Source organism: Gracilinanus agilis, chromosome 2 (assembly GCF_016433145.1).
Source record: "Gracilinanus agilis isolate LMUSP501 chromosome 2, AgileGrace, whole genome shotgun sequence".
NCBI lineage: Eukaryota > Metazoa > Chordata > Mammalia > Didelphimorphia > Didelphidae > Gracilinanus > Gracilinanus agilis.
In genome coordinates, this window is record NC_058131.1 from 719,609,488 (window position 1) to 719,636,834 (window position 27,347).

The following is a 27,347-nucleotide window of genomic DNA, read 5'->3' on the forward strand; positions in this document are numbered from 1 at the left end:
AAGCTGTTTAAAACTGGAGACATTGTGGAAAAGTGCAGAAATCATTAGCTTTGTAATCAGAAGTTGTGGGTTCAAATCCCACCACTAGAACTTCTTTGTAATCTTGAACAAGCCATTTAATTTCCATTAGCCACATTTTTCTTATCTGTAAAATGGAACTGGATATCCATTGAGGTCCTTTCTAACTATTTCTAACTTTTCATTTCATTCACATGGTGACTCTACATTTGTAATGAAATCCAAAAATGCTCTCTCTCTGTTTCTCAATCCATAAATCCCAACTTTGGGATCTCTTTCTTCCTTCTTGACCCTTTGGTTAACTGGTTCCATGTTTCAACATCATCTACCCTTGAACCTTTGACTGCTTCTTCTGCCACTGGGCTTGTATTTCCAAACCCCAGATTTGGATATCAACAAACCCACCAGCCTTTCCAATCTTACTCCATAACATTGAACAATAATGGAGGAAGACCCAAAGCTCTTTCCTAATTGGCTTTTTATCATAATATCCACAGCAACAGTTTCAAACTTTCCTTTCTTTCCTTCAAGCTGCTAAAATTAACCACACTTTCTCCAACACACACTTTGTACAGGACCTTACCTCATTAATAAAATGAATACTCTTGTATCCCACATTCTATGCTCCATTTCCACTCAGTGTCATCCTCAGAATTTTGCTTGATTTTCTCATCAAGGTCAATCCCTCTACTTGTGCCCTAGTCCACATCCTCTCTAGATTCCCTGGAGAGTCTCCTCTGTGAACATCCCCGCTTCCTCTCTGCCTTTCATATTTTGTTATCCACTCACTCCTGATCCTGGTGTCTTCATGTCCCTTCATCTTATTCTGCAGTCCCAATAACTTACTATATTTCTCCATTACTAGCATGATCTTTTTGATCTATTCTTCTAAAACCATTGTCCTCAATATTTATGTAATGGCTCTCATTCTCATGCTGCAGGTGGAAAAAATAATGTGGAGACTTATCCTGATATTACTTGTGATCCAGGCAAAGGGAACTGAATGTAGTTCTCATGGTCTTTGGAGAGCTGTAAATCCTGAAGTTCATTTAGATGTTGTAAGTTTTATTCTTATTAAGAAAAAGTTAGACTCAACTCAATCATATATCTATGACCTGAAGTGTTGGGGTTAGTCTGACCTAATAAAGAAGGAGCCATGAATAAATCTCAAAGGAGATACTTCTGTGCTCTGCCACAGGTCATATGCAAGGTTCAGCCTGTTACAGGAGCTGGAGGTGGTCATCTGGGATGAACTCTTGGTCCCTTGAAATGTTTGGCCTTCTGGTACTGCCTCTTCATAAACAAGATTCTTTGGATTATCTGATAGACAGAAACACTTTTATGAGATGATGTTATGACACAGTGACTTAGCAGAAAATTTTCTATAAAGATATAACTCTAAGGATTATTAAACTGAGCTGTGTAAACCCTCTTTCCTGGCCCCAGCTTCATTCTCATCAGCACTTGCACCCTGACAAAAGTCACTCAGAGCTGGCACTGACATGTTTAAAAAGTTTAGGAGCTTGAGTAATAACACACAGGAGCAGTTACATGTTTATTTGTGAAATGAGATGCCAGGATTTTAACTAAATTGTAATGTGTGTGTAAATTGTAAATGTAAAATTGTAAAACATAAAATTGTAAAATGTAAAAAATGTAAAAATTGTCTGTGCCAATACCCTGAACTAAGTGAAAGTTTTCCTCCATCCAGAAAGGGATCATTCAATTCTGGTCATACCCTGTGGAAGATCACGAAGTTGTAACTGAAGATTCATATATCCTTACCCTTAATAGAATTCCATATGGAAGAACAGTCAATAAAGTATCTGGTATGTGTCAAGACAAAGAAACTCAGGTTTGGAGTACAAAGATTGGGATTGGAATCCCAGCCCTCTTGTTTCACTAGTTATGTGACCTTGAGTAATGGCTTCACTTAGGAACTACGTATTCTATTCTTTTCAATGAGAGGGTCATGACGGAAAATCTAACGTCCTTTTACTTCTCAGGGCCTCTGTTCTTAATTCAAGAGATATTTCTCAATTGAAGACTTTGTCTTCCCTTAAAGTCAGGAAAAGAACTGAAGCATGGAAAAGGGTTAGAAGTCTCATTTTTTGAGAGAAGTACTCACCAATTCCTGGGAAATCCTGGTCACATCACAGAAAGACCTGACAATGAAGTCCAAAGAAATGGAAAGTGGGTGGCTGCCCAAACTGTGGAGTGTGCTGATTCTCCAAGTGCTCCTGGGTTCTTTCATTGAGTAGATGACATGTCTTTTCTGTAGATCAATGCTTTACTTTTTCCCATGGCTCTTTAGGAACATGCTCAATATTTCCTTGATAGCCTGGAGCCCCTAGCTCAGAGCCAGCCACCTGACTCCACATTCAGCAGATCCCCTTGGAAAGACAACTGACAACTGAGCTGACGCAAGTTGAGAGGCTCATCTCAATGAAATCCTCTTCTAGGTTTCTTTTGTTTTTTTTTTTCCTTTAGTCTGCCAGATCTCCATGAACTGTGATCTTTGACAAAGTACAAGTTCTGGAAGGCAGGAAGAATTCTGTCCTTCTGCCAACATAACTTGAGACTTATAGGTGGTAAGTCACAGAACCACAATGCCAGTCTCAGATCCACCACTAAGAAGTTGGGTGGTCTTAAACAACATCTTTCTATTTTCTGTGCCTTATTGTCCTTGCCTATAAAATAGAGCAGCTAGGTCATACAGTGGCTATTGAATGGGAGTCAGGATAGATCTGGTTTTGAGTTTCTGACTCATTTACTTAATAACTATGTAATCCTGGGTAAGTCACTTAACTGCTTCCTCATCTCTAAAATAGGAATCATAGCAACTACCTTATTGGGTCATGAGGATCCATTTAGATTAACTATATAAATTGTTATTGCTATTTGCATCAAGCTATTCTCAAAAGCTATTCTGGTTCTACATATATAAGCTTTGTTTTATTTAATTTTTAATCTGAACATAGCTAGAATTTTAGAGGAAAGTTTCTTTGGTCACTTCACTTCCTTGAAAATGTGCCCATGCCAAGTGAGCTGCTACTGATTTCTGTGTGAATGATTCTAAATAGCTGATAGCAACCCAATATCCCTCATTCATAAGAGAACATTGGATTGAATGGCAATGACCATCAAACTAAGGAGAACCACCCTAACTTTCTGAAGTTGGCTGGGAATGCAGAGCTCAGGAAACCTTCTTTTTGAGAATATTTTCTCTTTCCTCAATATATATATATGTGTGTGTGTGTGTGTGTGTGTGTGTGCGTGTGTGTGTGTGTGTATGTGTGTGTGTAGAATTTCTAACATTAATAACCTAAAAAGTTGGAGTTTCAAACTGTTTCCCCCCGATCTTCCATGCCTAAGACAATAATCAGTTTGATTTAAGTTGTGCTTTTGTGATCATGGAAAACATATGTCCCTATTGGTCATTTTGTAGAAGAAAACTCATTTAAAAAAGGAAAATAAATGAAGAGAAACATAGAATGCTTTAGAGCAGTGATGAGCAAACATTTTAAAGAGGGGGCCAAAGGAAAGGAAATGCTCATCTGTAAATCTGTTTCTAAGACTCTTTCAAAGTTTCATTGTATTTTATCCTACTCATTGTATTCATCAGATTAGGAATAATAAGCATTTCAGGGGGCCACATCTGGCATGTGGGCTGTAGTTTTCCCATCACTGCTTTAGACTGTAGCCAGAGTCCATCAGGTCTTCCTCTGGAGTTGGGTGAAATATTATGTCTTATTTCCTTCAGTATTGTCTTGGATCATTATATTGCTCAGAATAGGTGTCATTCACAGTTGATCTTTGTACAGTATGGCTGTTATTATACAAAATGTTCTCCTGGTTCTACTCATTTCACTTTGCATCTGTTCATGTAAATCTTTTTGGGGATTTTTTTCTGAAATCCTCCTGCTCGTTATTTTTTAAACCCTTACCTTCTACCTTAGAATCAATATTATGTATTTGTTCCAAGGCAGAAGAGCAGTAAGGGCTAGGAAATGGGGGGTTAAATGACTTGTTCAGGGTCACACAGCTAGGAAGTGTCTGAAACCAGATTTGAACCTAGGACCTCTTGTCTGTAGGCCTGGTTCTCAATCCATTGTGCTACCCAGCTGTCCACTACTCATTATTTCTTAATGCACAATAGTATTCCATTAAGACAATTTAACACAATTTGTTCAGCCTTTCCCCAATTTATGATATTTCCTCAATTTCAAATTCTTTGTCACCACAAAAAGAGCTGCTATAAATATTTTTTTGGAAAAATAGGTTTTTTCTTACTCCTCTACTCTCTTTTTTCTCTTTGAAATAATGACCTATTATTGGTATTGCTAGATTGAAAATATGAATAGTTTTACAACTCTTTGGGAATAGTTCCAAATTGCTCTCTAGAGTGTTTGGATGAGTTCACAACTCCATCAACAAAACATTATTTTTCCAGTTTTTCCAAATCCCTCCAACATTTATAATTTTCCTTTTCTGTCATGTTGTCCAATCTGATAGATATGAGTTGATACCTCATTTTGTTTAAATTTACATCACTCTAGCTAATAATTATTTAGAACATTTCTTCTATCTTTCAGATAGATTAGATTTCTTCACCTGAAAACTGACTTTATATCATACCATCATTTATTAATTGGGAATTGATTTGTATTTGTATAAATTTGACTATTCTCTATATATTTGAGAAATTAAGCCTTTACCACAGACAGATTCTATAAAATTTTGTCCCAGCTTCCTGCTTTCCTTCTAATCTAGGTTACATTGGTTTTGTTTACCCAAAACCTTTTTAATATAATATAATCAATATTAACCCTTTTATTTCTCACAATGCTCTTTATTGCTTATTTACTGATAAATTCTTCCCTTATCCATATATCTGACAAATCAAATATTCCATGCTCTACTAGTTTGCTTGTGATATCACCCTTTATGTCTAAATCATGTACCTATTTGATATATACTGTGAGGTATTGATCTATATCCTGTTTCTGCCATATTACTTTCCAGTTTCCCCTGCCATTTTGGTTAAATAATAGGGAAACAGTTTCTTAAACAAATCAGTCTTTTTTTTCTGATGGCTGGCTATAAACCCACTTCTTAAATTTTGTCATCTATAGAGTTCAAAGGGAATCAAAAGCTCACAAGTCCAAAAAGCAATTTTTGATGTCAGTGTGGCAAAAATTTGGTTATGAGTGTTCACCATGCTTCTGTTTTAGGTCGTCAGCCTGTTGTGTTTTTGCAGCATGGCTTGTTGTCCTCACCTGTCAGCTGGATCTCCAACCTTCCCAACAACAGCCTGGCCTTCATTCTGGCAGATGCAGGCTTTGATGTTTGGATGGGAAACAGCAGGGGGAGTACTTATTCCCTGAAACATGCAACGTTGTCAACAAATTCCACAGAGTACTGGGCTTTCAGGTAGAGAAAATTCAAATGTGGGCTTCATGTCCCTTTGATTTTTCAATCAAATAGGACCAAGAGATGAAATAATTGTGTTTAGTTTCATTCAGTAAGAATTCTTTAAAAGTTTTACCTAGAAAAGCCATCCAGTCCTGTTGACATTCCTTCTAGGTATCTACTTTTCTGTGACACCTTGACTATTTGAAATGAAGTTCTAGATCAATGACATCAAGCTCAAAGAGAACCAGATCCCTGATGTTGTACATTGACTTAGAAAATCATAGATTAACATTATCTGTGTTGAACTGTATTTTCAATTATTTTAGTAAGCATTTCTCAATGACTTTTTAATTTGATTGTGGCTATACTTAAGAAGATTATTGATATAAGGCAGACACATCTATTAGACCACAGAAGATAAGGGAAGTTTGAAGAACAAGAATCAGATTTTCTTTTCACCTAGACAAAGAAGGGATGCAGTTAATATTGACATAGCCCTGATGTAGATCTGACTTTGTTTTTATTGTTTGTTTTTTGGCAGTTTTGATGAAATGGCTAGATATGACCTTCCAGCCTCCATTGACTACATTGTGAAAAAAACTGGGCAGAAGATATATTATGTGGGTCATTCTCAAGGCACTCTTATTGGTATGGTCAAACTGGGATCAGAGAACTTTCACCTAGTACTTCCTTCATGAAGTCTAAGTAAATGGGCCCTGGATGTAAGACTGGAGGAAAGAGGATGAAAGAGATGAAAGTTAAGGAGATGAGAGGAGGAATAGGATCCAGTCGCCATCTTTAGGTTTTTGGAGGGCTTGAGTGTGCAAGATGGAAAATTTTTCATCTTGGCACTAGGGGTGGAAGAAGGAGCAAAGTGAAAAATCTGCAGAAAGACAAACAAAAAGACTTCTTTAAGGAGGAATGGATTGATTCAGGATGTAACAAGTTCCCCTTCACTGCAAACCTTCAAGTGGAAGAAAGATGACCTTCTTTTCAGGGCTCTCAGTGTTGTCTTCTAAGGCTAAGTAAAATTGGTCTAATATGATTTATATATGAAAGCCATTAAAATAGTTGAAGGCTTCTCTTATGTCTCTCCTAAGTTTTCTCCAGGCTAATAGCTCCCTTCAGTCTTCTTGAGGAATGAAGCAAGGTCTTTTACCATCATGATAACCCTCTACTGTCGGTGGGGCTCTCTAGCATATGCATTCTCTTCCCCTAACATTATATTACAAATGAAGATGTGTTTCCAGGTGTGGTCTAACTAGGGAGGAGAAGCTTGTGATTATTTTATTGCTAGTGCTAGATTGTAAGCCTCTCAAAGACTGCACTAGTTTTTTGTTTGTTTTTCTTTTTTTCCTGATGGCCATATCAAATTGTTGCTTCCCATTGAGCTTTCATTCCATTAAAATTCTCAGATGTTTTTTCATTTGGATTAAGTCATGTTTCACCTATATTGTACATATGGACTTTATTTTTTGAACTCCCATTGCCAATTACATTTTTATTTCATAAATGGCAGATCCAATGACTCTTTCTCAGTCCTTATACTCCTTGACTTCCTTGGAGTTTTGTGACTCTTACCTTGTTTTGTTCTGTCCTTCTGCCTTTCTCAATCATCCTTTATCTCCTAAGTTGTATCATCATCCACATCATAGTACCTAAAGGTGAATGTTCCCCAAAGTTCACAATGTCCTTTCTCTCTTTGTTCTCACTTGGTGATCTCATTAGCTGCCATGGACTAAGATACGTATCCCTCCAATATATTCCCAGTATTCATCTTTCTCTTAAGAACAAGTTTAACATCATCAAACATTCATTGAACTGTTCAAATTGGGTATCCCATAGACATCTCAAAGTCAATGTCTTCAAAATGGAGCTCCATATCTCATAGCCAAGACTAATCCCTCTTTTTAACTTCCCTATTTCTGTCAAGAATGCCACTGTCCTTCCAGAATCCCAAGGCCATATTTTCACATCATCTTCTCTTCACTGTGTCTTAACCTGCCTATCCAAATAATTGCCAGTTCTTGTTTCTAATTTCATACTATTTCTCACATAAATGCCCTTCTCTTGCCTTGTCCACCCAACAGTAAGTTCAATCTCTTATCACTTCTTACTTAGACTATTAGGACATCATTCTTATGTTTCTCCTTCCTTTCAGGCTGTCTCCTCACCAATCCATCCTCTACATAGATACCAAAGTGATCTACATAAAGCACAGTTCAGAACATGCCTCATGCCATCCTCTGCTCAATAGAGGTTATTGGTTAATCTAGGATCAAACAAAAATAAAAAAAAACACTGATTGGCATTTAAAACTTCACAATCAGACCCTTTACTTCCTTCATAGCCATATTAAGCATTTTTCTCCTTTGTGAACTCTACAATTCAAACAAACTGGTCTTTTTGCCATTCAATAGACCACATACACCTTCTATTACTCTGCTTTTTCAACCATTGTCATTCAGCCCTAGAATGAGCCCTCTTTTTCAACTCCATCTCTTGAGATTCCTATTGTCTTTCAAGACACAGTTCAAATGTCACCTTCTCTATGTTCCTCTAATGGCTAATGTTATCATCCCCAAGTTTACCTCCCACATTTCCAATTTGAATATAAGCTTCTTGAGTACAGGGACTGATTAACATTTTTCATTCCTTAAGATCTGTCCTAGTAATTGATACATCATAAACATTGATTAAATGATTCTTGGTTGATTAATTAGTAAATATTATTTTGGTTGAGTCATTCAACCAGTCATGAATAAGCATGACTTTACATTTGTATTACCCATTTATCCCTAAATCTTCTACTAGAAAAGTACAAGAGATTTAATCTAACTCTTTGCTCAGTGCTATAAAGGCCTGGAGCACAGGCTGACAAAAATTAATTAAACAGTATCAGTGAAAATATTCATTTCAATTGAGAAGAGAGTGAATTAAAATGTCCCAACACTCACAAGATCAATAAAGAGGAACAGGAACATTTGGGCTATGGGGAAATACTTGGGCTACTTGTTGCTGAAATCAAAGTCTAAGACAATAAATAGGTGATCTGAATCATGAAGACTACCATTCTTCATGCTTTTCTCATTATAATCTTTTTCAACTTTTCATTGCTTAGTAGTCACGTCAAGGAAAAAGTGGAGCAACATTATATGGTAAAACACAATGAAATCAATAAAGAATTACTGTGGCTTCAGGAATCTTTCCTACATAGTTTCTATTTGAAAAGTGCATTATGGCTCTAGGTTGGTTTTGTGATTAAAAGAACTTTGGGTTTGGTATTAAAAGTTTAGGTTTAAATCCTGGCTGCATTAAAAACACTCATGTGACCTTGGGAAAAATTATTTAACCTCCTTTTAACTCACTTTTCTCAACTGTAAAAGAAAGGGTTTTGATTAGATGGCCTCTAACTCTCCACCTACTTTTTATCTGGTGGTTCTAAGTGACAACCTCTTAATCACCCTTGAGAGGTGATTTCTTCCCTTAATATTTTACTTTTAAAAGGTTATTTAAATCAACTAAATTGAGTGTATTTTAGATTGGGTTGACTGAATTGACTAGATCTTTCCTTATGAAGGTATTGTTCAGACATCAGATGGTGTTGCAGAGTGGGTGGGACTAGATGATCCCTGAGGGATAACTAGGAGATTCTTTAACCCTGTGATTCTCCCATTGGTGAATATGATTCCTAGGGCTGTTCTCCAAGGTGCTAATCACTCTCTTGTGACTTCTGGTCTTCAGAATCCCAGGCCTGGCTTGAAAATTAGAAGCATCTTTGCAGGTGATCTAGCATAAACAAGTCTCTTGTTGTCTTTCAGGCTTCCTAGCATTCTCCACCTTACCCAAGCTGGCTCAGAAAGTAAAAGCATTTTATGCCTTAGCTCCAATTTTTTATGTTCAGCACATCCAAAGCGTTCCATTTCAAGTGCTTTTCCAGATATCCCCAAAACTACTCAAGGTAAGTTATTCCTTTGGTAATTTAGAAGTGAAAAGCAGATAAAAGAGCACTTGAACATTGGCCCAGTCAATATCTATGTGACTTCCAGAATGAGTGGAAATAAGCACAATGCCATAGGTGGTCCATTTGTCAAGAGACAGAGGAAAAAGACGAAATTCCTTTTTGCTCTAAGATTCCATATTCATTATATCACATTAAAATGAAAAAATTTCAGACTTACAGTGAACTTCAGGTTGATCTTGTCTCATAAAGTCTTAATCCTGACTTTGAAGCTGAGTCCTTGTATAAGAAGCCCAAAATTAACTTGGCCTGGAGGGAAATGAAATTATATTTAAGGAGATATTTGTCTTGTCCCCTCTTCAATCAGAAAGACTAAAGGTGCTGATGAGGTGTGAGTATCAAGTTCAATGGATATGGCCAAATGATGAAAAGTTCCAATGAAGAATCTGTTAGGGGACATGATATGAGAAGTCAAAGAAGTCCAAAATGAGTGTAGCTTATGGAAAATGAGATATCCAAGTTCCAGCATCCAAACAATTAAGAAAGTGAAGATCATATTATGTGAGCATGAGTTGAGGGAATGATCTTGGAGAAAGGAATTAGAGGGTGCAAGAGAGAAATGAGACTTATCTTTCAGTTCCTGAAATTCTATCATTTGGAAGGAAGATCAGATTTGTACTTCTTGGTACCAAGAAGCAAAAGATAAATTGGTTGGAGGATAAGCATGGTATAATAGAGAGATTACAGCTAGTAAATGATAATAAAAATACCTTGCTTTTATATCATGTTATAAAGTTTGCAAAGCACTATCTATCTCATTTGATCTTCACAACTCTGAAAGCATGTTTTTTTAAAATTATGTATAGGTTAAATTCAGGTTAAGAACTGGCCAATTTAACCAAATCTTTAACCCAGAGATGGAAGAGTTGCCTTAGATCAAAAAGCTATTTAGGGGGGCAGCTGGGTAGCTCAGTGGATTGAGAGCCAGGCCTAGATACAGGAGGTCCTAGGTTCAAATCTGACCTCAGACACTTCCCAGATGTGTGACCCTGGGCAAATCACTTGACCCCTATTACCTACCCTTACCACTCTTCTGCCTTGGAGCCAATATACAGTATTCACTCCAAGACAGAAGGTAAGGGTTTTTTTTTAAAAAGCTATTTAGTCTCTGAAGCAGGATTCAAAATTAGGCCTTCCTGATTCAATTCTAACATTCTGTCTCCTGTATCACCAAAGCACCATATAGACAGAGTGCTGGACTTTGACTTCAAATTCTGCATCAGAGAATTATTAGGTGTATGACCCCATTTCAGACACTTAAGCTCTATCTGTCTCAGTTTATTCATCTGTAAAATGAGGATAAATAATACTACCCTCCCAGTTATTGTGTGGATCAACTGAGATAATATTTATAAAGAGTGATTAGTACAAAGCTTGGCACACAGTAGATGCTTTCTTGATGTTTATTCATTTTTAATTTTCCCCATATTTGAAACTTTCGGAAAAGGTCTAGTTGGCCATTTTTGAGAGACATTGTCAGGAGCTTTGTGGCCTCTCTTAGCCCACCCCCAAATCTGAGATTCTGTATCTTATATCACATGGACTATAATGCTCAGGGACTTCCACATTATGTCTCTTAATATCACAAGCAAGAATGGTAGGCAGTGGACCTGGACCACCTCTTGGTAGTGGGGTTGGCATTGAACTGTCTCCATATCAGTGGCTGCTATATTTCTGTTTACTTTTGCCTTCATAGTACGTACTGGGTGACAAGGACTTTCTGCCTGAGACTGAATTAAACAGGCTTCTGGCCACCAAAGTATGCAACAATGAAATAATTGGTTTCATCTGTGGCAAAGTCATCTTCAGCTTGTTCGGATGTGAGCCACAAAACTTGAACATGGTATGAGTGTTTCATTATCTTTTTTTTTTTATGTGAGCAGCATGTCATACTTACATGAGTGATGAAAAGCTTTTTGGTTTTTCTGAAATTATAATATATAAATTGTCTGTCTCCCTCCCTCACTCCTCTCCCCCATCTCTGAGATGCTAAGGAATTTCATCTGGATTATATATGCATTATTGTGTAAAATATATTTCCATATTAGTCACATTGTGAGATAATACTTTTATATATAGCACCAAAATAGTACCACACACAAATAAAGTGAAAAATAGTATGTTTCAATTAAGATGCCATCAGTTCTTTCTCTGGAGGAGAATAGCATTCTTTGTCCTAAGTTCTTAAGAATGGCTTAAATCTTTCTATTGCTCAAATGCAGGTGTTAAAAAACTCCCACAGGTCTAGGAAATCTCAGCGGTGGAAAGCATCAGCAATATGATTGAGACAAATGAGAGTAATTGAGTTTTCAGCCAGAGCCAGGCATCATAAAGATTGCTCTGGTTGGCCTTTGGGCTGTTTATTTTATACGCTTTGAGATCACACATAAAGTTGGCATGGAAATCTGTTCTCACCATCCATATTTTTCTTAGAGACAATGTGTTTGATGTATAGTGGCGGGAAAGTAGAAGCTTTTTCATGGAAGACAATTTCTCCATATTTCATTCATTGTTTTTTATATTAAAGTACTGTATTAAATTAGGTCTGGGAGGGGGGAAACTTGGAGACTGTTCTGGCCTGTTTTTGCAGGTGCTTGTGTATGGGAATCTGAGTTAGAGTTTTAAAATCCTTAACATTATCTCACTATATGCTGGTTTGTTGTGAAGTGGCTTCTAAGAGAATTTCTGTATTACTGTATGTAAGGGTGGGAATTTCTAGGAGTTATAGGGGACCTGTGTGGGACTCTGCCGTTAGCCTGTATTGTTTTTCTGTGTTTCCCTGGGGCCCAGTAAGGATACTGATTTCAATTATTTCAGTAAAAGGGAATGCTAGGGAGAAAAGAGTCACATAGGGGAAACTGACTGAAAGCATCCATCCTTATGACACCTGCTGTGTGGGTTTTCAGAACTAGTGATGAGCTGGGCTAAACATCACGGGCTTTGATGGCTTTCTGCACTCAAAATAGCTAAGTCTTTCACAGTTGATATTCATAAAATATTGCTGTTAATGTATATAATATTTGCCTGATTCTATATTCACTTCATGCTTCAGCATTTCATGGAGGTTTTTCCAAGTTTTTTTTGCTAAAATCATCCTGCTCATCATTTCTTATTATTATTATTATTATTGTCATTATTATTCAGATATTTTATTTTCCTAATTACATGTATTAACAATTTTCAACATGTTTTCTGAAAATGTAAGATCCAAATTATTCCTCTTCCTCCCTTCCCTACCCCTCTTAGAGATGGTAAGAAATTTGATCCATATTATTCATGTATTATCTTGCAAAACATAATTCCAAATTGGTCATTGTTTTAAGAGAATACTTATATAAAACCAAACACAAAATCATGTGAAAGATAGTATGCTTTTCTCTGCATCAAACTCCAATAGTTCTTTCTCATGAGGTGGATAACATTCTTTACCTTAAGTCCTTCAAAATTCTCCCAGATCATCTTATTGCTAAGTCTTTAGAATAGCTAAATCTTTCACAGTTAATCATTGCACAATATTGCTGTCAATGTTCTTTTGTTTCTACTTATTTCATTCTACATCTGTTCATGTTTCCAGCTTTTTCTGAAGTCATCCTATTTGTAACTTTGTATTTTGTCCATCATTTATCATAGCACAATAGGATTTCATCAAAATCATATTCCACAATTCATTCAGCCATCCTCCAGTTGATGAGTTTCCCTTTAGTTTCCAATTCTTTGCCACCACAAAAAGGGCTGCTATAAATATTTTTGTATGAATAGGACCTTTTCCCTTTTTTTAACTTCTTTGGAATACAGATCCAGTAGTGATATAATTGGATCAAAAGGTATATATGGTTTTATAGATCTTTGGCTATAGTTCCAACTTCCCCTCCAGAATAGTTGGATCAGTTCACAACTCAACCAACAATGGAATAATGTCATAATGTTATCATATCCCCTCCAACATTAATAATTTTCCTTTACTGTCATTTTAGCTGATTTGATAGATATGAGATGGTACCTCAGAGTTGTTTTAATTTGCATTTCTTTAATCAATAGTAATTTACAATATTTTTATATGACTAAAGATAGCTTTGATTTCTTTAGCTGAAATTTGCCTGTTCACATACTTTCTCCATTTTTCAACTGAGTAATTACTTATAATTCTTACAAATTTGATTCATTTCTCTATGCATTTGAGATATTAGCTTTATATCAGAAAATTTTTGTAAAGATTTTTCCCACTTTATTGTTTCCCATCAAATCTTCATTGTATGGGTTTTTATTTGTGCAAATATTTTTAAATGTAATATCATCAGAATTATCCATTTTACAACTTGTACTCTATATTCCATTGCATTCCCTTTTGTTCCTGCTCTTTCTATTTCCCTTCATTCAGTCCCTCCTCATAGGTATTTTGCTTTTAACCACTACCTCTCCTGAATTACCCTTCTTTCTATTAGCCCCCACACCCTATTTCTTATACCCTTTCTTATTCCCTGTAAGGCAAGATAGATTTCTATACCCAGATGAGCATGGATGTTACTCCCTTTCTGAACCAGTTCCAATGAGAGTAAGGTTTAAGTATTTCTCATTACCACCCTCATAATCCTCTCTACTTTTGTAGATTTTTCATGCCTCTTCATGTAAGATAATATAACCCCACTCAATAGCTCTCTTTCCTATTCTCTCAGTGAAATCCTCTTTTCTACCCTTTGATTATTTTAGGGAGGATATCATGTCATCCTAGCAACTTATTGCTACATTGTCTATGTATGATCCTTTAACTGTCCTAATGATAAAATTCTTTAGAGTTCTGAATGTTAGATTCCCATAGAGCAATGTAAATAGATTGACCTTATTGTATTCTTTAAGTTTTCTCTTTCTACCATACCTTTTTATACTTCTTTTGAATTTTGTATTTGAACCTCAAATTTTCTGTCTAGGTCTGATCTTTTCATCAGAAAAACTTGGAAATCCTCTCCTTCATTAAATGACCATTTTTCCCTAATAGGATATATTCAGTATTGCTGGATAGGTGCTCTTTGGTTGTAAATCTAGTTCCTTTCCTTCTGGAATATCATATTGCAAATATCTGATACTTTGATGCAGAAGCTACTAAGTCCTGTATAATCCTGACAATGGTTCCATGATATTAGAATTGTTTCTTTCTGGATGTTTGCAGTATTTTCTCCTTGGCCTGGGTGCTCTTGGCTATAATATCCCTAGAAGTTTTCCTTTGGGGATATCTTTCAGGAAGTGATCATTAGATTCTTTCAATTCCTATTTTACCCTCTTCTTCAAGAAGGTCAGGCAATTTTTCTTTGATAATTTCATGTAATATTATTTCTAGGATTTTTTATTCATAGTTTTAAGGTAGCTCAATAATTTTTAAAATATCTCTTCTGGATCTTTTTTCCAGGTCAGTTGTTTGTCCAATGATACATTTCATATTTTCTCCTATTTTTTTCATTCTTTTGAATTTATTTTATTATATTTTGATGTCTCGTGAGGTCATTAGCTTCCATTTGCCTGATTCTAATTTTTCATGCTTTATTTTCCTTAGTGACCTATTGTACTTCTTTTTCCATTGGTCAATTCTATTTTTCAAGAAATAATTCTCTTCATTGGATTTTTGTACCTCTTTTATTATTTGCCCAATTCTGCTTTTAAAAAATTTCTTCTTTTTAGTGGATTTTAGTGGATCTTTTACTATTTGACTAGTTCAGATTTTTAAGATAAACTATAATTTTCTTATTGTATCACTTTCATTTCTTTCCCCCATGTTTACTTTGTCTCTCATGCCTAATTCTTGAAATCCTTTTTGAGTTCTTTCAGAACCTGAGATTGTTGCTCATTTTTATTTTATCTTTTTCCAAGTGACTGCTTTGACTTCATTTTCCCTTTCTGAGTTTGTGCCTTGCTCTTCATTGTCTCATTCCATTTTCTCTGGCTGTGTGTGTGTGTTTTTAAATGTTTGCTCATTTTCTCAGCCTTTTCCTTGAGTTTTATGTTTAATTTAAAAGTGGCTTCATCAAAAGCCCAAGGGATTTGGGATGCAAAAAAGTCTAAGAAATCATGCTTGTAGCCAATGTTTTAATGTGCTAAATAAAAAGTTTTTTATGTACAAGAAACCAAAAAAATGAGATATAGTTTCCTCTACATATTGCATTTGTCTTAGGGGTAAAGATGTTCTATACTGCTGAAAAATGGAGTCTATTTGTAAAAAAGGTCTATTTTCTTCTAGTGTCCTTATCAAGTGTTAAATTTATTTTTAATTGTTTTGTGTATAAGTGAAAGCTATATTTGTTATTCACAATTGGCATTTTCTTGATTGCCTTTTTTTGTTAATATGATTTGGAGTTTTCATCTTCCTATTTTCCATATCCCTTAGGGAATTATTCCTTAGTCCCTTAAGGACTTATTTCTTAGTGTCTTCTACTTTCTGTGTACACCAGGAAAGATAAGGTCTACTCCATGTACTTTTTTTCATACTTCTTCCTTCAGAGTCACATCTACTTGTATAGGCAGCATTTTATTTGGTCTCATAGATTGTTATTGTGACAGAATTTATGACCAAATGATCAATCTAATGGTGGTGAGCCTCTCTCTATATAACCAGAATGATCCTAAAAGCTTCTTCCCAGCAGTGGTCCTGAGACCTTTCCAGAATAGTTAAATCTGCCCAAAATTGAACTTCACTGGCTTCACAGCCTTCAAAGGCTCAAGATCATGCCATTATGTGGCATGAGATCAGATTTTGTAAAGAAAATCAGTTATTGTATTTTTTCCTCCCAGAGTCGAATTGATGTCTATGTGGCACATAACCCTGCAGGAACATCTGTCCAGAATATTCTCCATTACATCCAGGTACTAATTTTTCAATACTTCTTCAAACTGAAGTTGAAGATCTTTTCCATTCTTTTTATCTTCTTCTTGAAAAACCTTTAATAATGTGAAAAAGTCTTGGAACTCATAACTCTTTACTTTGACTGCATAGATTCCTCAGCTTTATGTAGATGGCTGCCAGGGAAAGTCCTTTGTGGTTGGTTTCCTATTCTTAGTGCTAAATCTCATCTTTTCTGGGCTTGACTGAACTTTTTTTATATAAGAGTTTGTATCTCCAATGGAGAATAAGCTTGTTATAAGTGGCTTCTTTTTCCTGGATTTTCACCTTTTATATCAAGAGAAGATTGCATGTTTTCAGCACAGACCAAAATCCTTTAATGGAAGCTATTCTGGGGTTTGAAATGGTTTGGCTACAGTAGAGCTATGCTCAGGAGTGGCATTCATTGCCCTTTGCAGCCACTCTTGGACTCCATGTCTTCTCCATATGACCATCAAGCTATCTGTCCCCTGTGCATGTACCCTGTCCTGTATGGAATGTCAAAGGTAAGGCTGCCCAGGTTGGAACTGCCTAGGGAAAATCCCATTTTTGCAGTTCACCTCCTCCCACAACCAAGAAGGGCAGCACCAGCTTCCTGTATATAACCTAAATTCCAAGAATTTTTCATCAAAGGATCAGAAGGCCAGCAGTCATCTTAGGGGACCTTGAACTCTAAGCATACTAGTTCATCCATTCTCAGGTAACATATTTTTGGCTTTCTTAGTTCACCAGGCACAGAGACTTAAAAACTCCACTCTCCCCCAAATCCACCTATTATTTCCTCTCTAGCCAAGGACATAAAATAGAGTAAATCAAAAGAACTATTCGCTCTATTTTTATTTTAGGGGGAATAATGATAAAAATACATTTTTGTTCTTGGGATTATTTTTTTTACCAAGTTGCTTACTGTGGGCTTTTTATCTTTTGAACTTGGAAATGGACATTGTTTCCATTCCTAGGTGCATTCTTTTTATTGTTTCAATTTCAGGGTATGCATGAAATTCAAAAAATTCTTCGAGCTTATGACTGGGGGAGCCCCAGAAAGAACATGGAACACTATAATCAGGTAATTTTCTTTAAATAAATGTAGCATTTTCTTTTTAAAGAGTGAATTAATGAAGATAACCAAAAGACTACCTCTGGGCACAGCTTATCTCAGTGACAACTTATCTCTGTGATAAGTCATTTGACATGACTCACTGCCTCAATTTCCTCATCTAAAGAATGATATAATTGTCCAGATAGTGATTTTAAATCATATTTTCCATTGTAGACTCTTTCTGTAGTTCAGGGAAGTTGATAAGGTCTTTCTCAAAGTCCTACTTTCTTAAATAAGCAATTTCTAGTCTTCCTAAACCTAAGACCCTCCCCCTGACATTATCTCCATGTATTTTCTCTCCATTTTGTCTGTGTACAACTGTTTGTATGTAGATTTTCTGTATTCTATTTGTCCTTTCCATTAGAATGTGATCTCCTTGAGTTCAGCTTCTGGGCTTCTGCCCTTCTTTAAATTCTTACACTTAGCACATGACCTGGTAATTAGTAAGTACTTAATAAATGTTTGTTGGCTGACTATATAGACTGATTTACAAATGCAAAAATAAGACAAGTATGATTATAAAGGAGACAAATTATATTGAAATAAAATTTTAAACACATTCATAGAATTGTAGATAAATAATTGTTGTAGATGATCTTTAGGGGTAGCTGGGTGACTCAGCTGACTGAGAGGCAGGCCTAGAGATGAGAGGTCCTAGGTTAAAATCTGGTCTCGGACACTTCCCAGCTGTGTGAACCTGGGTAAGTCTCTTAATCCCCATTGCCTAGCCCTTACCACTCTTCTGTCTTAGAAACAATACACAGTATTGATTGTAAGATGGAAGGTAAGGGGTTAAAAATGCTCTTTAAAGTTTCTTCTAGCTATAAAGTTCTATGATTTGGTATTTTGGGGAAAGATACCTTATAAAAAACATTACCGTGCCTGGCACATAGTAGATAGTATATATTTGTTTGACATTGAGCAAATACTTAAATGTAATAGACTTAGTAAATACTTAATCTATGTCCATGTCATGAATAAAAATATTTTATGGGGCTTATTCAAGGACAGATCATAGATTAAAAGCAACAGAAAAACCTTAAACATCATCTGTGGCAATCCCTTTACTTTAATATTTTGAACTTAAGGTCCAGAAAGGATAAGTGATTTGCCTTAGAGCAGAAAAAGAGTCAACAGCAAAATAAGAATCAAACCTAGGTCTTCTGACACCTAATCCAGTCACTTTTTTCTCTCACATTACCCTCTTCCAATATTCTTTAATGATGATCACTGAAATAACTACAAAATCACCTCATTATTACTGTTTTTTAGACTACAAGTATCTAGTCAGGGACATGGCAGGAAAACATGATCCTGCACCTGGCCACAATCCAAATCACCTGAGCCTAGAGGATCCATCTATCTGCCGATCTCATGACCAGATTAAAAAAAGAGATGAGTCATTTTACTGAAATGTTGATCAAATCAAAGTCTTACTTGGATTTAGTATGTGTAATAGAATGGTTTTTAGATACATAGACAGATGAATGGATGAAATTCATATATATAAATTAATATATGTGAACGAATATCTTCAGTATAACATATATGTGAAAGTATATCCTATGTATTCACATATATTAAATATTTATATATACATATATATTTAAAATATATGCACTTTATTTGAATTAATGATTACTTACCAAGAAATAATGCATTCTTCTGTCCCCATCATAATGGTACATTTCCTTTTAAAAGGTTAAACTGAATTATCTATTAGAATTTGGGGATCCAGAAGTCCCACTTAGCAGAAAGAAAGAAGAAAGTCAATCATTTTTAAAGAATAAGAGAATTAGCTCACTCACAGATGTGATAGCACTTTGAATTGTAGCCCTCTGTGAAGACTCTTGCTCTCTTTTGTGTTCATGCAGCCTACTCCCCCAACGTACAGTCCTTCAACCATGAGAGTGCCAACTGCCATCTGGAGTGGTCAAAAAGATTTGTTGGCTGACCCAGTTGATGTCTTCAACTTACTCCCCCAAATCTGCAACCTGATTTACTACAAGAACCTGCCTAAATACTCTCATTTGGATTTCATTTGGGGCAATAATGTACAGAATGATATTTATGATGAAATAGTCAAGATGATAAGTAAGACCCTATAGAGATTGTATTGATGATAATATTAACTTCCCTTTTCTTAGGACTGGAGATTTGGACATTTTTTCTCCTCTATAATGTGGTTTTGGGAGGGATAATAGGACTGTCTACTTCATTTAATTTTATTGAGAGAAATAAATCATCCTCATCCTCATCCTTGTCATTTGTTGCAATTTATTTCTATCAGCAGTGCTGTGTTCACCATCCCTGGTAGCTCAAATTCTCCCAAATTCTTATGCTACAGTAAGAACTTCCTCTAATTATTTTTGGGAAATGTGAGTTATCTTACTGTCTCTTTTCTCTTACTCTGCTTCTAGAGAGAATAAGTTTTATTACCTTAATAATATTGTAGCTAAAAGTCTGAATGAATGAGGCAACTAAGAATAATAAAAGACCTTTTTACTAAATCTAAACAAGATTTTACTAAATCTTATCTAAGACATGCAAGTGAACTTTCAGCAAAAACATTCTCTCTTGAGAACTTCAACCTTTCACACCCTTTCATGGCAGGAACAACCACATCATAATAAGTTACTCTCCCTTTTGACTCTAGTTGGATGGTTCTACCAAAAATAGTCAGCAGTAAACTTTTGAGGGCAGCTGGGTGGCTCAGTGTATTGAGAACCAGGCCCAGAGATGGGAGGTCCTAGGTTCAAATGTGGCCTCAGACACTTCCTAGCTGTGTGACCCTGGGCATAACTGTCTAGCCCTTACCACTCTTCTGCCTTAGAACCAATACACAGTGTTGATTCTAAGATGGAAGGTAAGGGTTTAAAAGAAATTATGGTTTGGGGGGCTCTAAATCCCATCATGTATTTTATATATGAGAAAATTGAAGCCTAGATCAAGTCATCTTTCTAGGGATGCAGAGCTGATAAAGGCTAGGTATGAGCTTCAAATCATCAACCCCTTATGGCTTAATCCTTACCTTAATATCCAAGGCCTGAACATAAAGATTAAAACAACACTGTCTCTCTTGCCCTTTTACCTATTCTACTTCCTTAGACTACCATATTTCCTTCTAGAGCTATATTATAATCATGGATCTTCTCCCACCAAGTCTCCATGTATTCCTGCATACTTGAATTCACCTCCTTCCATTGAGGACTCTAGTTCATTATATGTATTAGTCATAATTTTGAAATTGTAGGTAGATATTTGAAGCCATAGTCCTTAGAGATCTCTTCTCTCCTGAGTCTACAGTGAATTTACTTTTGTCCCTACATCATCCATTGGTTATAATACAGTGTGAAGAGATATTCTTGTTACTGCTGTTAAATCAATCAGTCAGGCTAGACTAATCATGATGCCATCTGGAGTTTTCTGAGCAAAATTATTGGAGTGATTTACCCTTTCCTTTCTCATTTTATAGATAAGGAAACTGAGGCAAACAGGATTCAGTGGCTCACTTAGGGTCATGGAATTTGAAAGTATCTGAATCTGAATTTGAACTCAAGTCCTCTTGACTACAAGGATTCTCTGTCCACTGGATCACCTGGCTGTTGGGATATATAGGGTATTCCAGAAGATCTAGCATCTCTCTTGTGAGGCTTGACTAATCCTTTTTAGGACTTCTCATCTACCTTTTGTATTTACCATTCACTCAACTCTTATTTGTGGCTCCAAGAAGGTATAACATTCCCAGAAACTACACTATTATATAACTATTTCAGCGGATGGACTAAGCCAGGCTAAGAGTATCCCATTTCTTAAACCCATTAGTGACTTAGGGGAATGTTTACTATCCCAAGCATGCAAAGACTTTCCCCAGTGAAATAGGTGTGTGAGAATAATTTTCTTCCAAGACCATAAAGGCAGATAAAGCAAGTTCTGTGGATCACTTAGAGCTCAGTCAGATATTAAAGATGTCAAGGCCATGCATTGCATCGCAATCACCAACCATCCTGATTTTTCTTGCCATGGGATTTAGATAACTCTGGAGTATGGCTGATGACTTTATGCAACTATGCCTCACTCAGATACAGTTCACACACAAGTCAAGACATTATCCTGTGATGTCATTAGTCTTCTTCAAAATTGAAGTATAAAGAAAACAAAAACATTTTATCTATTAAAGCTTCTCTTTTAGGAGATTCTGCTTGATATATATATATATATATATATATAAATTTACTGGCTGTCTTCTCCTTTCCCTTCATTTTAACTTAAATTCATTTCCCTAAAACTTATGTCTACCTTCATCTATATCTATATGTAGGTTATTTATCTATAGGATTTATAATTATAATTTATATACCTAGCTTATAAGCAAATATTTGCATATATTTAATGTCATATATAGACATACAACTCTATAACTATATAATCTAGTCATTTAGATATATGTCTAGATGTCACACATAGAGATAGAGATAAAGATAGATGATAGATATGTTTAAAATCTTGATATGGATCAGTTGATAAGAAGATTATGTTCTATTTTTGGACATAGAGAATTTGAGATAACTCTGGGATATCTAATTTAAAAGGACTTATAAAGAGATGATGATGTGGGAGCTGAACTCAGAAAAGGGATTTGACAGATACCCAGACTTGAGAAAAATCAGTTTATAATTCAGTATAAAAATCATTGAAGCTGATGAGCTCAATGAAAGAGAATGTGAAGAGAGAGGAAAGAAAAGAGCATAGGACAGAGCCTTGGGACACAATTAGAGTTTTGAGGCATTATATAGGTGATGATCTAGCTAAAGAGACTGAGAAGGAGTCATTAAACAAGTGGCATAAGAGAGAATACTTTGATCACAACTCAGGAGGAAAGGGTTAATGAAGTAAATACACATGCAAGATTATCAATCTTTGAAATTTAAAAGTAGAAGTATAAAATACCTCTAGTGTTTGTCAAGTCAGTGAAGGAACTCTGCTTTTTCATGTGAGTAACTTGATATTATTTTCAGATTCCTTCCGAAATAAATGTCTAATATAACTGATTGCTTTTCTCAAGTTAAATCTTGACTAGATAAGAATCACAACCCTAGCATTTACTGACCTCTGTCAAACCTCTTAATCTCTCTGGACCTCAATTTCTTCATCTGCTAAAAAAAGAGGGATAAAATTTTTGAGTTAAAATTATTATCTTGCATATAGGAATATAAACAATTTGACCTTATTAAGTACCTTAAACTTTTTATCTTTCTTATTTGCCTCTTTATGCTTCCATTGGATTTTGTATTTGGAATAAAATTTGCTGCTTAGGCCTTATCTTTTCTTCAGGAATTCTTTGAAATTTTCCATTTTATTAAATGACCATATTTTCCCCTGAAAGAATAGAGTTGGTTTTGATGGATGGTGTTTCTTGGTTGTAAACCCAATTCTCTTCCCTCCCAGAAAATATTCCAAGCCTTCTGAACCTTCAGTGGAGAAACTGTCAGATCCTGTGTAATTCTGACTAGGGATCCTTGCTATTTAAATTGCTTCTTTCTGGCTGTTTGCAGTATTTTCTCCTTTGCCTGGGAGGTAACAGACAGGCAGATGGATGGATGGATGCACCGGCAGATAGGTAGATAGATAGAAAGATAGATACATAGATAGATAATATGCTTTATTTGGGACATGGAATAGTTGAAGTGACTCTGGAATATCCTTTTTAAAAGGTCCAATAGACCGTTGGTGATATAAGAGGTGAGCTCAGGAAAGAGTAATCAATTTAAAGAGGAGATTTAAAGTCATAGGAGCTGATGAACTCACTGAGCGTGAATGTATAGAGGAAGAAAAGAAAATAGCCCAGGAAAGAGCCTTTGGAAACACCTAGAGTGATGAAGCATGGTATGGAGTATTCCAGCAGGCAGCAGAAAAAACAAGAAGTAACAATCCAAATCAGAGAGAATATTTAGGAAGAGAGCATGGTCAGCTGTATCCAGTGCTATGGAGAGGTTGAAAAGAATGAACTCAGATGTTCCACACTCTAGGTCCAATGCTCAATCCATAATACCACATAGTTGCCTCTATCAGAGTTAGGGGAAGGTATGGTATTAGAGACTTCAGGAAAAAAAGAAAACACTTTAGAATAACCACTGTAAAAAGTGTGACAGAATTCATTAGGGATAATTAAAAGGCTTACATTTATGCAGTGAGAGCCCAAATGAGATCAGATAACATGAATTTGTAGTGGACCTCCTAACTTAGGGGAATGAATTGTTTAGCTTTAATCAGCAGCAGTTGAATAGAAGTAAAGGAAGCAAATGGTGGAAGTGATCCAGGAATCAGTAGGGCATGAGTAGCAATGGAAGAAGGAATAAAGAATTCAAAAGGAGAGGAGAGGAGAGCATTGAATTGGTTAACTAAAGGATAAAGATTGGACAGTAAGAAGTGAGGCCAGCTCAACCCTAATAGCTTAGAAGTCAAGGTGATGCCAATGAGAGTCAGAATCAAAGGTGAGATGATTCTGGATATAGAAAGTACATGAGAGGCACAACTAGATGACTCAGTGGACAGAAGACCTAGATCTAGAAAGAGGAGGTCTCGAGTTCAAATTTGACCTCAGATACTTCCTAGCTGTGTGATCCAGGAAGCAAGTCACTTAACCCCAATTGCCTAGCACTGACTGCTCTTCTGACTTTGCACCCATACTTAATATCAATCCTAAGACAGAAGTTGAAGGTTAAGAAAAAAAAAAAGAAAGTAAATGAGAAGGGGCAGCTAAGTAGATCAGTAGTAAGAGTGCCACACCTGGAATTGGGAGGACCAGGGTCCAAATCTGGCCTCAGACAGTTCCTACCTGTTTAACCCTCAATAAGTCACTTACCTCTTGTTTTTCTAGTCCTTGTCCTTCTGGCTTAGAGTTATTACTAGAACAGAAGGAGAAGATGAAAAAAAAAAATTACCTGAGAATACAGGTGGAGAAATAGTCATTACTCTTAACTAGACCATTAACATAATATAAATGATAATTCTTCCTAAATTAATTTACTTATTAAGTGTCATAGTAGTCAAACTAACAAGGAATAATTTTGTAGATCTCAAAAAAAATAATAAAATTCATCTGGAAGAACAAACGGTCAAGAGAATTATCAAGGGAATTAACATATAAAAAAAACATGAAAGAAAATAGCCTAGCAGTACCAGATTTCAAACTATACAACAAAGAAGTAATCAGTAAAATAATCTGATATTAGGTTAAAAAAATAGAATGGTATTTTAATGGAATAATTTAGGTATATGATATACAAAGGAAAATTACCATAGTAATCTAATGTTTGATAAACCTAAAGATTCAAATTTAAGGGCAAGTACTTACTATTTTACAAAAATTTTTTGGGAAAACAGGAAAGCTACCTGGTAAGAACTACGCATAGATCCACATCTGACACTATACAAAAATAAGGTCAAAATGGATACATGATTTGAACATAAAGGGTATTTGATAATGAAATTAAACCTACCCTGCCCATTCTGTAAGGGGGAAAAAGGGTTTTGGGATTCAATATATTAAAAGATGGTCACCAGAGGATTGAACTATTATCAATCCTCAATTAAGAATAATCTCCAGTCAAAATAGACTTTTATGGAAGTTTATTTACAATTAAGAAGAGAGAGAAGGGGGCAGCTGGGTAGCTCAGTGGATTGAGAGCCAGGCCTAAAGATGGGAGGTCCTAGGTTCAAATCTGACCTCAGACACTTCCCCAGACTCCCCTGGGCAAGTCACTTGACCCCCATTGCCTACCCTTGCTACTCTTCTGCCTTGGAGCCAATACAAAGTATTGACTCCAAGACAAGGAAGGTAAGGGTTAAAAAAAAAAGAAGAGAGAGAAGAAATAAAGAAATAAGAATCTAACCCAGTAGATAATTTATTACAATCCTCTAATTAATGCAGGTTGATCTTAACCCTCAGCTGAGAGTTAGAGAGCCAGAGGCCCGGAGGTGAATGGAGCAAACTTCATTCACAAATTCTACTAAAAGAAATTTTTTAAGAGAAGTTCAGGGAGATTCAGTCAGTCTTTAAAATCACCATGTGGAATTCAAAGAAAATATTTAAAGTAGTCTCATCAGGGTCTCAGCTTTCCAACACTCTTCCATGAACCAGAAGAGGTCCATTACCAGCCGCCCTCTTCAGCCAAAGACCTCTCACTCACTCAACTCCCTCTTTTTAAAGGAGTCACTTATAGGTCACTTCCTGTGCCTCCCTCCTAATTTGCATGTCCTATCACAATAGACGATCCTTATTGTACTGCCTTGGGGGAAGTCTTATAGTAAGGCCCAGGGGGCAGTCAGTTGATTCTGATTCGTCACCCACTCTGGCACAGGTGGGTTATGGACCTCCCAGAATTAGAGGTGCTCTCACCTTTGGTGATTAAATCTAAAGATGGGCAGTGTAGACTTAATCCAATTATCACTATTCTTAGATTTAATCACCAAAATGTAAACAACACCTCTTATTTCATAAGGGGGGGGGGAGTCTGTAAAGTCTGTAACCCATGTGTGCCAACGTGGGTGATGAATCAGAATTGACTGACTGCCCCCTGCATCTGTTGTGATTGGACACATAAACTAAGAGGAAGGTACAGGAAGTGAGGGTAAAGAAGCACCTTTATAAGGGAGTGACAACTTTCTGTAACTCTCTATTTGTTTATGTCTTAGACCTGATGGAGCTCTGGCTGTCTGGCTGAGAGTTTGCATGTGGTGAGACAGCTCTTAAATCTCTCTCTTAGAACTACATGTGGTGAGTATAAAGACTGAGCTTTCCTGTATTTACTGAAGGAACTCTCCTTTTAAGAGAGGCCTTGTGACTGAAGCTTTTGCTTCATTCATCCTTGGACCTAAACCCTTGGCTCAAAGCTAAGCCTTCTCTGACTGAGGACTAGTTAGTCCTACCTGGGTTGAACAGGGTGTGATCCACTGACAGGATTATATGTGGAAACCAACAAGATTCTCTCAAGTGATGGACCCCCACCAACTGCCTAATCTTAATATGATGAAGGATTCTTTTCTAGGCTAAGAGATGTTATGATCAAAACAACTGTATATACCAAAGGTTATAGTAACTAAAGGTAACTTCTTTTAATTAATCAGAGATAAGGTATAAACAGGGAAAGTATATGGAATATAGGTTAGATGGGTGAGGTAAGAGGAATGAAGTAATCTCTATCAACTAAACAAGATGGATAAGAGTTAGGCCTCCCCCATCAGGGTTAGGCCTCTTCATAGAGTTCCACTCTCTACCTTACTTCTGTTTCAAGTATCTAACTAAATAGATTGATGAATATAAGGTTAGCAGGGTGATATCAAGAGTTGATTGTAGATCTTCTGTATTGATTAGATGATATAAATCTTGAAATCAGTTGATGGGATATATATGTATGTGTGTGTGTGTGTGTGTGTGTGTGTGTGTGTGTGTGTGTATTTGCAGCAGAGAACAGGCTATAAAGGGGACTGATTGACACAGCTAAAATCAGCACAGTAGAATAGGCAATGATATTCCTTATATGGCCCAGCAAGGGTTCAATGGAGTGTCCTATACAGTCCTCCCTCCACCCTTGACCCTAACTCAGTACTGACTTGAATTGCCTGGAACTCACTCCCTTATATAGTGTTGTTCTAACTGCCCCCCAACTGCCTTCCAGTTTCTTGGGGTTCCAAATTCTGAACCCCATATCCTTGCCAATTGCAGAAATGGTTACAGTAATACTGGTTTTCTCTTGTCAGAATTTTAACCTATAAATTCTGCTTAAATCTTGTTTTTAGTGTTCTTAATCTACTCTTTTCTAGCTAATTCTATTCCCTTTATGTTCCCCAACACAAAAAATCTACCACTTATGCTATCTCTTAGCTAATTCTAACTACCTACAAACTAAGATGGGTAAAGGAAAGTA

General features: G+C 36.1%; 1 protein-coding gene across 1 annotated transcript; it reads left to right on the forward strand.

Annotated features, from left to right (window-relative positions):
* The first annotated feature begins 884 nt into the window (after positions 1-884).
* LOC123234441 (lipase member J-like) lies at positions 885-19,526 on the forward strand. The gene is made up of 10 exons (XM_044660341.1): positions 885-1,080; positions 1,734-1,847; positions 5,253-5,451; positions 5,975-6,081; positions 9,255-9,394; positions 11,151-11,297; positions 16,232-16,303; positions 16,739-16,825; positions 17,308-17,385; positions 19,293-19,526. The coding sequence occupies exons 1-10, from the start codon at positions 885-887 to the stop codon at positions 19,524-19,526; spliced, it is 1,374 nt and encodes a 457-aa protein (XP_044516276.1).
* The last annotated feature ends 7,821 nt before the right edge of the window (positions 19,527-27,347 follow it).